The sequence below is a fragment of the Oncorhynchus clarkii genome, chromosome 1, assembly GCF_045791955.1.
Source record: "Oncorhynchus clarkii lewisi isolate Uvic-CL-2024 chromosome 1, UVic_Ocla_1.0, whole genome shotgun sequence".
In the NCBI taxonomy this organism is placed as follows: domain Eukaryota; kingdom Metazoa; phylum Chordata; class Actinopteri; order Salmoniformes; family Salmonidae; genus Oncorhynchus; species Oncorhynchus clarkii.
Genome location: NC_092147.1, coordinates 81,283,054 through 81,296,779, shown reverse-complemented (window position 1 = coordinate 81,296,779; position 13,726 = coordinate 81,283,054). Strand labels below are relative to the sequence as shown.

At 42.2% G+C, this 13,726-nt stretch overlaps 1 protein-coding gene across 3 annotated transcripts in view; it reads left to right on the top strand.

Moving 5' to 3' along the window:
• The window catches only part of LOC139413123 (calcium-activated potassium channel subunit alpha-1a-like), a 309,221-nt gene that overhangs the window by 197,859 nt on the left and 97,636 nt on the right, over positions 1-13,726 (top strand). For all 3 annotated transcript variants that reach the window (XM_071160220.1, XM_071160212.1, XM_071160204.1), the window contains exon 6: positions 13,292-13,367. In XM_071160220.1, coding sequence (XP_071016321.1) covers positions 13,292-13,367 — 76 coding nt within the window. The remainder of the gene's footprint in view (positions 1-13,291; positions 13,368-13,726) is intronic.

The window sequence follows — 13,726 nt, the reverse complement described above, 5'->3', positions numbered from 1 at the left end:
GCCAAGCTAGCTGCTAGCCCCAGAGACCCCAATCCTCAAGCCCCTCATCCTCTCCCCAATTAATTCCAGTCCTGCTAGGGCTTCACTGCATTTCTTTCTCTCGTAGAAAGAGCAGAACTTGTGTAGGATGTTAAGGCAGCTTTTAAATGACACAGTAGAACTGTATAAATATAGGAATAACGAGACTGTATAAATATAGGAGTAACTATATAGACTGTATAAATATAGGAGTAACTAGAGACTGTATAAATACAGGAGTAACTAGAGACCGTAAATACAGGAGTACAGTGCCTTGCGAAAGAATTCGGCCCCCTTGAACTTTGCGACCTTTTGCCACATTTCAGGCTTCAAACATAAAGATATAAAACTGTATTTTTTTGTGAAGAATCAACAACAAGTGGGACACAATCATGAAGTGGAACAACATTTATTGGATATTTCAAACTTTTTTAACAAACAAAAACTGAAAAATTGGGCGTGCAAAATTATTCAGCCCCCTTAAGTTAATACTTTGTAGCGCCACCTTTTGCTGCGATTACAGCTGTAAGTCGCTTGGGGTATGTCTCTATCAGTTTTGCACATCGAGAGACGGACATTTTTTCCCATTCCTCCTTGCAAAACAGCTCGAGCTCAGTGAGGTTGGATGGAGAGCATTTGTGAACAGCAGTTTTCAGTTCTTTCCACAGATTCTCGATTGGATTCGGGTCTGGACTTTGACTTGGCCATTCTAACACCTGGATATGTTTATTTTTGAACCATTCCATTGTAGATTTTGCTTTATGTTTTGGATCATTGTCTTGTTGGAAGACAAATCTCTGTCCCAGTCTCAGGTCTTTTGCAGACTCCATCAGGTTTTCTTCCAGAATGGTCCTGTATTTGGCTCCATCCATCTTCCCATCAATTTTAACCATCTTCCCTGTCCCTGCTGAAGAAAAGCAGGCCCAAACCATGATGCTGCCACCACCATGTTTGACAGTGGGGATGGTGTGTTCAGGGTGATGAGCTGTGTTGCTTTTACGCCAAACATAACGTTTTGCATTGTTGCCAAAAAGTTCAATTTTGGTTTCATCTGACCAGATAACCTTCTTCCACATGTTTGGTGTGTCTCCCAGGTGGCTTGTGGCAAACTTTAAACGACACTTTTTATGGATATCTTTAAGAAATGGCTTTCTTCTTGCCACTCTTCCATAAAGGCCAGATTTGTGCAATATACGACTGATTGTTGTCCTATGGACAGAGTCTCCCACCTCAGCTGTAGATCTCTGCAGTTCATCCAGAGTGCTCATGGGCCTCTTGGCTGCATCTCTGATCAGTCTTCTCCTTGTATGAGCTGAAAGTTTAGAGGGACGGCCAGGTCTTGGTAGATTTGCAGTGGTCTGATACTCCTTCCATTTCAATATTATCGCTTGCTCCTTGGGATGTTTAAAGCTTGGGAAATCTTTTTGTATCCAAACCCGGCTTTAAACTTCTTCACAACAGTATCTCGGACCTGCCTGGTGTGTTCCTTGTTCTTCATGATGCTCTCTGCGCTTTTAACGGACCTCTGAGACTATCACAGTGCAGGTGCATTTATACGGAGACTTGATTACACACAGGTGGATTGTATTTATCATCATTAGTCATTTAGGTCAACATTGGATCATTCAGAGATCCTCATTGAACTTCTGGAGAGAGTTTGCTGCACTGAAAGTAAAGGGGCTGAATAATTTTGCATGCCCATTTTCTCAGTTTTTGATTTGTTCAAAAAGTTTGAAATATCCAAAAAATGTCGTTCCACTTCATGATTGTGTCCCACTTGTTGTTGATTCTTCACAAAAAAATACAGTTTTATATATTTATGTTTGAAGCCTGAAATGTGGCAAAAGGTCGCAAAGTTCAAGGGGGCCGAATACTTTCACAAGGCACTGTAACTAGAGACTGTCAATCATAAAGAGTTATACAGTCTATAAATGTGTGTCACAGCATCATCGGGCCGAGCTTGTTGTCATTGCAGGCAATCTCAATGCTGTGCGTTACAGGGAAGACATCCTCCTCCCTCATGTGGTACCCTTCCTGCAGGCTCTTCCTGACATGACCCTCCAGCATGACAATGCCACCAGCCATACTGCTCGTTCTGTGCGTGATTTCCTGCAAGACAGGAATGTCAGTGTTCTGCCATGGCCAGCGAAGAGCCCGAATCTCAATCCCATTGAGCACGTCTGGGACCTGTTGGATTGGAGGGTGAGGGCTAGGGCCATTCCCCCCAGAAATGTCCGGGAACTTGCAGGTGCCTTGGTGAAGAGTGGGGTAACATCTCACAGCAATAGTTTGCAAGTCTGGTGCAGTCCATGAGGAGGAGATGCATTGCAGTACTTAATGCAGCTGGTGCCCACACCAGATACTGACTGTTACTTTTGATTTTGACCCCCTCTTTGTTCAGGGACACATTATTCCATTTCTGTTAGTCACATGTCTGTGGAACTTGTTCAGTTTATGTCTCAGTTGTTAAATCTTGTTATGTTCATACAAATATTTACACATGTTAAGTTTGTTGAAAATAAATGTTTATATAGACTGTATATAGTATCTAGAGACTGTGTACAGTTGAAGTCGTAAGTTAACATACATTAGAGTCATTAAAACTCCAACCACTCCGCATATTTCTTGTTAACTTCTTATGGTTAGGGGTTTCGCTAGCGCCAGCTCGGAAGAAGCATTGCTCCAAAACCGCCATAAAAAAAGCCAGACTATAGTTTGCAACTGCACATGTGGACAAAGATCGTACTTTTTGGAGAAATGTCCTCTGGTCTGATGAAACAAAAATAGAACTGTTTGGCCATAATGACCATTGTTACGTTTGGAGGAAAAAGGGGGAGGCTTGGAAGCCGAAGAACACCATCCCAACCGTGAAGTACGGGGGTGGCAGCATCATGTTGTGGGGGTGCTTTGCTGCGGGAGGGATTGGTGCACTTCACAAAATAGATGGCATCATGATAAGGACGGAAAATTATGTGGATATATTGAAGCAATATCTCAAGACATCAGTCAGGAAATTAAAGCTTGGTCGCAAATGGGTCTTCCAAATGGACAATGACCCCAAGCATACTTCCAAAGTTGTGGCAACAAAGTCAAAGTATTGGAGTGGCCATCACAAAGCCCTGACCTCAATCCTATAGAAAATTTTTGGGCAGAACTGAAAAAGCCTGCTACCAAATACTAATTGAATGTATGTAAACTTCTGACCCACTGGGTGTAGGTTGTGCGTACTGGTGGCAGAGAAGTCAGGCGCAGGAGAGCAAAAACTGATTTACAACGGCACAGTTTAATAAACAAAACCACCGTAAACAGAACAATAAATCAATGGGTCAACAAAACCTGGTACACACCAGCATAACGTGCACAAGCACTACAAATAAACAATACCGGACAAAACCTGGTACACACCAGCATAACGTGCACAAGCACTACAAATAAACAATACCGGACAAAACCTGGTACACACCAGCATAACGTGCACAAGCACTACAAATAAACAATACCGGACAAAACCTGGTACACACCAGCATAACGTGCACAAGCACTACAAATAAACAATACCGGACAAAACCTGGTACACACCAGCATAACGTGCACAAGCACTACAAATAAACAATACCGGACAAAACCTGGTACACACCAGCATAACGTGCACAAGCACTACAAATAAACAATACCGGACAAAACCTGGTACACACCAGCATAACGTGCACAAGCACTACAAATAAACAATACCGGACAAGGATATGGGGGGAACAGAGGGTTAAATACACAACATGTAATGATGAAATTGAAACCAGGTGTGTGGGAAGACAAATGGAAAATTAAAGGTGGATCGGCGATGGCTAGAAGACCGGTGACGTCGAGGGACCGACATTGTAGGATTTTTAATGAATTTATTTGCAAATTATGGTGGAAAATAAGTATTTGGTCACCTACAAACAAGCAAGATTTCTGGCTCTCACAGACCTGTAACTTCTTCTTAAAGAGGCTCCTCTGTCCTCCACTCGTTACCTGTATTAATGGCACCTGTTTGAACTTGTTATCAGTATAAAAGACACCTGTCCACAACCTCAAACAGTCACACTCCAAACTCCACTATGGCCAAGACCAAAGAGCTGTCAAAGGACACCAGAAACAAAATTGTAGACCTGCACCAGGCTGGGATGACTGAATATGCAATAGGTAAGCAGCTTGGTTTGAAAAAATCAACTGTGGGAGCAATTATTAGGAAAGGGAAGACATACAAGACCACTGATAATCTCCCTCGATCTGGGGCTCCACGCAAGATCTCACCCCGTGGGGTCAAAATGATCACAAGAACGGTGAGCAAAAATCCCAGAACCACACGGGGGGACCTAGTGAATGACCTGCAGAGAGCTGGGACCAAAGTAACAAACGCCTACCATCAGTAACACACTACGCCGACAGGGACTCAAATCCTGCAGTGCCAGACGTGTCCCCCTGCTTAAGCCAGTACATGTCCAGGCCCATCTGAAGTTTGCTAGAGAGCATTTGGATGATCCAGAAGAAGATTGGGAGAATGTCATATGGTCAGATGAAACCAAAATATAACTTTTTGGTAAAAACTCAACTTGTCGTGTTTGGAGGACAAAGAATGCTGAGTTGCATCCAAAGAACACCGTACCTACTGTGAAGCATGGGGGTGGAAACATCATGTTTTGGGGCGGTTTTTTTGCAAAGGGACCAGGACGACTCATCCGTGTCAAGGAAAGAATGAATGGGGCCATATATCGTGAGATTTTGAGTGAAACCTCCTTCCATCAGCAAGGGCATTGAAAATGAAACGTGGCTGGGTCTTTCAGCATGACAATGATCCCAAACACACCGCCCGGGCAACGAAGGAGTGGCTTCGTAAGAAGCATTTCAAGGTCCTGGAGTGGCCTAACCAGTCTCCAGATCTCAACCCCATAGAAAATCTTTGGAGGGAGTTGAAAGTCCGTGTTGCCCAGCAAGAGCCCCAAAACATCACTGCTCTAGAGGAGATCTGCATGGAGGAATGGGCCAAAATACCAGCAACAGTGTGTGAAGACTTACAGAAAACGTTTGACCTCTGTCATTGCCAACAAAGGGTATATAACAAAGTATTGAGAAACGTTTGTTATTGACCAAATACTTATTTTCCACCATAATGTGCAAATAAATTCATTAAAAATCCTACAATGTGATTTTCTGGATTTTTTTGTCTGTCATAGTTGAAGTGTACCTATGATGAAAATTACAGGCCTCTCTCGTCTTTTTAAGTGGGAGAACTTGCACAATTGGTGGCTGACTAAATACTTTTTTGCCCCACTTTATATAGACTGTTTAAACATAGGAGTAACTAGAGACTATAAATATAGGAGGAACTATATAGACTGTATAAATATAGGATTAACTATATGGACCCTATAAATATAGGATTAACTAGACTGTATATATATACAAGTAACTAGAGACTGTATATATATGAGTAACTAGAGGCTGTATAAATATAGGAGTAGCTATATCGACTGTATGCATATAGGAGTAGCTATATCGACTGTATGCATATAGGAGTAACTATATAGACTGTGTACAGTGCCTTGTGAAAGTATTCGGCCCCCTTGAACTTTGCGACCTTTTGCCACATTTCAGGCTTCAAACATAAATATATAAAACTGTATTTTTTTGTGAAGAATCAACAACAAGTGGGACACAATCATGAAGTGGAACAACATTTTTTGGATATTTCAAACTTTTTTAACAAATCAAAAACTGAGAAATTGGGCGTGCAAAATTATTCAGCCCCTTTACTTTCAGTGCAGCAAACTCTCTCCAGAAGTTCAGTGAGGATCTCTGAATGATCCAATGTTGACCTAAATGACTAATGATGATAAATACAATCCACCTGTGTGTAATCAAGTCTCCGTATAAATGCACCTGCACTGTGATAGTCTCAGAGGTCCGTTAAAAGCACAGAGAGCATCATGAAGAACAAGGAACACACCAGGCAGGTCCGAGATACTGTTGTGAAGAAGTTTAAAGCCGGATTTGGATACAAAAAGATTTCCCAAGCTTTAAACATCCCAAGGAGCACTGTGCAAGCGATAATATTGAAATGGAAGGAGTATCAGACCACTGCAAATCTACCAAGACCTGGCCGTCCCTCTAAACTTTCAGCTCATACAAGGAGAAGACTGATCAGAGATGCAGCCAAGAGGCCCATGATCACTCTGGATGAACTGCAGAGATCTACAGCTGAGGTGGGAGACTCTGTCCATAGGACAACAATCAGTCGTATATTGGCCTTTATGGAAGAGTGGCAAGAAGAAAGCCATTTCTTAAAGATATCCATAAAAAGTGTTGTTTAAAGTTTGCCACAAGCCACCTGGGAGACACACCAAACATGTGGAAGAAGGTTATCTGGTCAGATGAAACCAAAATTGAACTTTTTGGCAACAATGCAAAACGTTATGTTTGGCGTAAAAGCAACACAGCTCATCACCCTGAACACACCATCCCCACTGTCAAACATGGTGGTGGCAGCATCATGGTTTGGGCCTGCTTTTCTTCAGCAGGGACAGGGAAGATGGTTAAAATTGATGGGAAGATGGATGGAGCCAAATACAGGACCATTCTGGAAGAAAACCTGATGGAGTCTGCAAAAGACCTGAGACTGGGACAGAGATTCCTCCAACAAGACAATGATCCAAAACATAAAGCAAAATCTACAATGGAATGGTTCAAAAATAAACATATCCAGGTGTTAGAATGGCCAAGTCAAAGTCCAGACCCGAATCCAATCGAGAATCTGTGGAAAGAACTGAAAACTGCTGTTCACAAATGCTCTCCATCCAACCTCACTGAGCTCGAGCTGTTTTGCAAGGAGGAATGGGAAAAAATGTCCGTCTCTCGATGTGCAAAACTGATAGAGACATACCCCAAGCGACTTACAGCTGTAATCGCAGCAAAAGGTGGCGCTACAAAGTATTAACTTAAGGGGGCTGAATAATTTTGCACGCCCAATTTTTCAGTTTTTGTTTGTTAAAAAAGTTTGAAATATCCAATAAATGTCGTTCCACTTCATGATTGTGTCCCACTTGTTGTCGATTCTTCACAAAAAATACAGTTTTATATCTTTATGTTTGAAGCCTGAAATGTGGCAAAAGGTCGCAAAGTTCAAGGGGGCCGAATACTTTCGCAAGGCACTGTAAGTATACAAGTTACTGTTTGTAAATATAGGAGTAACTAGAGACTATATACATATAGGAGTAACTATATAGACTGTATAAATATAGGAGTAACTATATAGACTGTATACATATAGGAGTAACTATATAGAGGGATGTGTAACTGCCTGTGTATAATGGTTTCTAGCTTCCCTGAAAAGCTGCATATCACGGGGGCTGTTCGATGCTAATGCAGAACGCCATGGGATGTTTTTGTGTTGGTTAAGGGCAGTCAGGTCTGGGGAGAACCAAAGGCTATATCTGTTCCTTGTTCTACATTTCTTGAATGGGGCATGCTTATTTAAGAAGGTTTGGAAGGCATTTTTTTTAAATAACCAGGCATCCTCTACTGACGGGATGAGATTAATGTCCTTCCAGGATACCCCGGCCAGGTCGATTAGAAAGGCCTGCTCGCTGAAGTGTTTCAGGGAGCGTTTGACAGTGATGAGTGGAGGTTGTTTGACCGCTGACCCATTACGGATGCAGGCAATGAGGCAATGATCGCTGAGATCTTGGTTGAAGACAGCAGAGGTGTATTTATAGGGCAAGTTGGTTAGGATGATATCTATGAGGGTGCCCGTGTTTACGGCTTTGGGGAGGTATCTGGTAGGTTCATTGATCATTTGTGTGAGATTGAGGGCATCAAGCTTAGATTGAAGGATGGCTGGGGTGTTAAGCATGTCCCAGTTTAGGTCGCCTAGCAGCACGAGCTCTGAAGATAGATGGGGGGCAATCAGTTCACATATTGTGTCCAGAGCACAGCTGGGGGCAGAGGGTGGTCTATAGCAGGCGGCAACGGTGAGAGACTTGTTTTAAAAGAGGTGGATTTTTAAAAGTAGAAGTTCAAATTGTTTGGGTACAGACCTGGATAGTAGGACAGAACTCTGCAGGCTATCTTTGCAGTAGATCGCAACACCGCCCCCTTTGGCAGTTCTATCTTGTCTGAAAATGTTGTAGTTTGGGATGACAATTTCAGAATTTTGATGGTCTTCCTAAGCCAGGATTCAGACACAGCTAGAATATCCGGGTTGGCAGAGTGTGCAAAATCAGTGAATAAAACAAACTTAGGGAGGAGGCTTCTAATGTTAACATGCATGAAACCAAGGCTATTATGGTTACAGAAGTCATCAAAAGAGAGCACCTGGGGAATAGGAGTGCAGCTAGGCACTGCAGGGCCTGGATTCACCTCTACATCACCAGAGGAAAAGAGGAGGAGTAGGATAAGAGTACGGTATATATATATATAGGAGCAACGAGACTATAAGTATATGAGTAACTATATAGACTGTGTAAATATATGGGGAACTATAGACGGTATAAATATAGGAGGAACTATTTAGACTGTATAATAAGATGTCAGTGTTAAATAATCCATTGTTTTCTGCGTTATGGAGACATGCAAAATGCCATTATAGAAGAAGGTATAAGCAGTGTAGTCATAGCTCTACATTATAATTCAAAGCCATATTACATAATATCCCCATATTACTTCTGGAGCCTGTGTACTGTCAAATTAATGTTTTGTATCCATGTCTCTCCATATCCACATCACTACTGCCCTCTGCTGGTGATGGTAGTGTACTGTCTGTGTTGATCTCTGAATAGGCTTACAGACTCTAGTACAGTATCTGGCATGCTATCAGTGTGTGTGTTATAATCCCGACTGCCTGGACACAGGGTATTATCCCTGTTGTAACATGGTCATCCCCAGGCTGATGATTGATAAAAGACTCCAGTGTGTGTGTCTACTGTCAGTGACACGTGACAGAGGGGAAGGGGCTTGGCACATACCCACAGATTATTATGATGATCCTTGCAGTGTTGTTGCATGTGTAGCAGATGCGGGCTAGTTAGCATACTAGTAGCCATCATGGAGTGACGCCACATGCCCTGAAACCTACAGTGTTGCACTCGCCCAACAAGGACCAATGTTCTTGGTAGGGAAATGGTTAGCACTGTAGCTTCCTCTTTCCTGCGCTACCTGTTCAGTAGTACAGATAGTTCTATTGCTGTGAGCTGATGTCAATACAAACTGCCATTCCTCTTAATCCCCATGTAACTGCTGCCCATATATCTGATATCTGCCAGTGACAGCACGGCATTTGTGATTAAATACAGATTATTGCTTCATCCCTCTCTCTCTCTCTGTATCTCTCTCTCTCTCTCTCTCTGTATCTCTCTCTCTCTCTCTGTGTATCTCTCTCTCTGTATCTCTCTCTCTCTCTAAATCCCTGCATGGGTTCAGGCACTTTAAAAACGCCTCACCTCTGAACACGGCCCCTTATTGGTGGGAGAAACATCCACATGACTCTCTGTAGGTACACCAGAGAGGGCGAAGGGGAATCTGTTTGGGCCGCTCAGATTATTAACAGATCCTCTACTGTGTCACAGCTTATATCAGACCAGACCAGGATACAGTTTGTACCAGACAGGTACATGGAGGCGTTGTCTGTCTATCTGATTGTCACTCAGTCTGGTGTTCTCTTTGGCACATGCAGCACTTGATTCTGCACCTTTTATTGGGTGTTCTATGCACGCAATTCTACCTGGAAAAACTCTACTTGTCTGTCTTCCAAATCATCTTTTTTCATCCATTTCCTCCTTCAAGAAACAGTTCTTCATCTCTGCCTTTGAGACACTGTTGAACACACAGCGTTGGACCTTAGAACTAGGGAATAGGACTTCTGAAGAATGAAAGCTTAGTTCCACTCTTCAGAAAGACAAGGACCCTTAAGAGAAACTACCGGAGACTCTGCAATAGATAACTAAATATCTGTGATCGATAGCGATGATCCCTACTAAGCTCCTGATGTACCGGGGTCCACGCGGTGCTGCCTCCCCTCGCCCCGAGACCCGTGGAGACACATTCAGGAGAAAGAAGTCGTGTGGAGAGTTGTTTCAGAAAGGGTACAGGGTGAGGCTGGGGCCTCGTGGAGTGGCTATGAAGAAGGAGAGGCAGAAGGGACCCTATCTTGCACTCTGTACCTCTCTGAACTTTCTCTCCAAATGGGGTAAGAATAGAGATCTAGGACCAAAGTCAAACTGTCTGGTCTTGTCTGTGATTCCTAGTTGTATAAACTATGTTCTGCTTAAAATGGGGTCTGGGCCCTGTTCAAACATCTATCTGGTTAATCTCCAAATGCGGTAAGGACCGAGGTCTGGGAAGGGAATGGAATCCCTCGTGGTTATGATTCTTATTCTTTACTCTGCTCCTGCTGTGTGATTGCCTGGCTACCCATACTCCTTGCTTCGGCCAAACGCTACGCCACGCGCGTTAGTTTCTTCTCCGCAATGAGTCTGGATCTGAGTACCTCCCCTACGATTTCTAGAATGGAAATACTTTATAGACTGTCTGATTGGTCCCAGAAACCAATGGGTTGTGCCAGAGCCAGAACACACATGGGTAAAGCAAAGTTTTGAAAATTCACCATTGGTTAGAGCTGATCCAATAGCTGATTACTTTGTTTTGTACAACACCCCTAATTTTGACGTCACCACAAACGACTCTGATGATGTCAGTCAGACTGAAGTATGTAGCGAACAGCAGCGGAGGAATTCAATGGAATGGCTTAGTTTGTTGGAAAATCATGTTTGATTCCTGCATGGGCCAGGTATACTATTTGTGGTAGCTGTAAGTTGCCTCACTAAGACTTGTGTTTACAGAATGTATCTGTTTACACCATGAATGAAACTTTAAACAGATCTAAAAACACAAAGAGATTAGATTTCATGTCATCTTGGATACCAAAACTAAAATCTTGCGTTAATTGCGTCAGACGATCGATTACGTTTTGGGGGTAGATGTATGAAAAAAATATACTAACCAGACTTGAGCAGTCTCCACCCCCTAAACAGATGTTTCAGTCCAGTGTGTGGGTCAAATCTCTTCTTCTAATATTCGGAGGATGCGAACCTTTGTAAAATCGTAATTTGTCCAAATGGTCAGATGCTACGACATCATGTTACGTATGTACAGTGTGTCCATGAGAGATTAGACTTCAAGGAAATGTTTCAAAGTTAATCTGGTCAACATCGGCCTTCTCTGTTAACCTAAGTCACTACTGGTGTGAATGATTCCATCCATCCATTCACACACGGTGAATCAGAGCAGGGAATATATTGGTGTAAACTGATATTGAGGCAGGTGTTGCATTGTGTCTCTAATCTCTGGGTGAGCTCATTTTGGAATCCGACAGATACACATGTAGGGCACAAACTCGCCCCCCCCCTTCCTTTCACCCTCAGAACAGCCTCAATTCACCGGGGAATGGACTCTACAAGGTGTTGAAAGCTTTCCACAGGGATGCTGGCCCATTTTGACTCCAATGCTTCCCACAGTTGCCAACTTGGCTGGATGGCCTTTAAGTGGTGGACCATTCTTGATACACACGGGAAACTGTTGAGTGTAAACAACTCAGCTGCGTTGCAGTTCTTGATTCAAACCAGTGCGCCTGGCACCTATTACCATACCCTTTCAAAGGCACTTGAATGTTTTGTCTTGCCCATTCACCCTCTGAATGGCACATGTACACAATCCATGTTTCAATTGTCTCAGGGCTTAAAAATCCTTCTTTAACCTGTCTCCTTCCATTCATCTACACTGATTGAAGTGGACTTAACAAGTGACATCAATAAGGGATCATAGCTTTCACCTGGATTCACCTGGTCAGTCTGTCATGGAAAGAGCAGGTGTTCCTAATATAGCCACCTTAGAGGCTACAAATCACAAAGTATATCTACTGTACACTGCCGTTCAAAAGTTTGGGGTCGCTTAGAAATGTCCTTGTTTTTGAAAGAAAAGCTTTTTTGACCATTACAATAACATCAAATTGATCAGGAATACAGTGTAGACATTGTTAATGTTGTAAATTACTATTGTAGTTGGAAACAGCAGATTTCATTTTGAGCATGTAATCAAAACCACAAATGCTGATGCTCCAGATACTCAACTAGTCTAAAGAAGGCCAGTTTTATTGTTTCTTTAATCAGAACAGTTTTCAGCTGTGCTAACATAATTGCAAAAGGTTTTCTAATGATCAATTAGCCTTTTACAATGATAAACTTGGATTTGCTAACACAACGTGCCATTGGAACACAGGAGTGATGGTTGCTGATAATGGGCCTCTGTACTCCTATGTAGATATTCCATAAAAAATCTGCCGTTTCCAGCTACAATAGTCATTTCTACAATAGTCATTTACAACATTAACAATGTCTACACTGTATTTCTACACTGTTATTTTAATTGACAAAGAATGTTGCTTTTCTTTCAAAAACAAGGACATTTCTAAGTGACCACACACTTTTGAACGGCAGTGTATGTATATATGAAGAATAAGGTACTGTATGTATGATTAACGTACAGATGTAGGATCTTAATTTGAGACAGTTTGCTACAGCAAGATTGACATTTATGGACATTTTTTGTAGGGGTTGATACATTTTTCGTTAGTGCAAATGAAGTCTGACATTTTAAATTGGAAATTACGAACTTAACTTTTTAAATCTTGAATACACTCAAAGTTTGCATTTCCTGCTGCGCATGTAAATTCTGGGCAATGCCCACATGAGATTTCATACTAAATATTTTGGTGATATATTGACAATCTTTTAACTAATATGGACTTTCTCAGGTGTTCTTGTTCTGTCCAGTATTGTCATGTCATTTCTATGGTCAGCTCTTGTGTGATGTTGGATGTGTGATGTCGTAAAACACCATTGTTTTATAGTATGTATGATGATTAACATTAATTAATATCTCTCTGTCTCTCTCTCTCTCTCTCTCTCTCTCTCTCTCTCTCTCTCTCTCTCTCTCTCTCTCTCTCTCTCTCTCTCTCTCTCTCTCTCTCTCTCTCTGTCTCTCTCTCTCTCTGTCTCTCTCTCTCTCTCTCTCTCTCTCTCTCTCTGTCTCTCTCTCTCTCTCTCTCTCTCTCTCTCTCTCTCTCTCTCTCTGTCTGTCTCTCTCTCTCTCTCTCTCTCTCTCTCTCTCTCTCTCTCTCTCTCTCTCTCTCTCTCTCTGTCTCTCTCTCTCTCTGTCTCTCTCTCTCTCTCTCTCTCACTCTCAGGTTTAAGATTCCTGAGAGCCTTGAGATTGATACAGTTCTCTGAAATTTTACAGTTTTTGAATATCTTAAAAACAAGGTAAGTATTAGGGCTTTCATTGGACTACCGCCAAAACACCAACTATCTCCAGAATCCATCTGACATAGAAGCTCGGCTCAGGTTTGCTCTTTGTCTAGACGCTGTGGTGACACTTTATTTTATAGGCCTGTTCCAGACTTAGATATTTGAACTTAAGTGGTAACAACTTCAAAGCATGTTGGTGAAAGGGAGATTCCTCATCACTTTTACAAATGATTTCATTATAGCACCTCAAACAAATTGTACATGTACATTTTTGCTATTTAGCAGACATTCTTATCCAGAGTGACTTGCAGTAGTGATTGCAGTGCATTTTGTGCTTTTTCATACTGGTCCACCATGGGAATTGAACCCCCAAC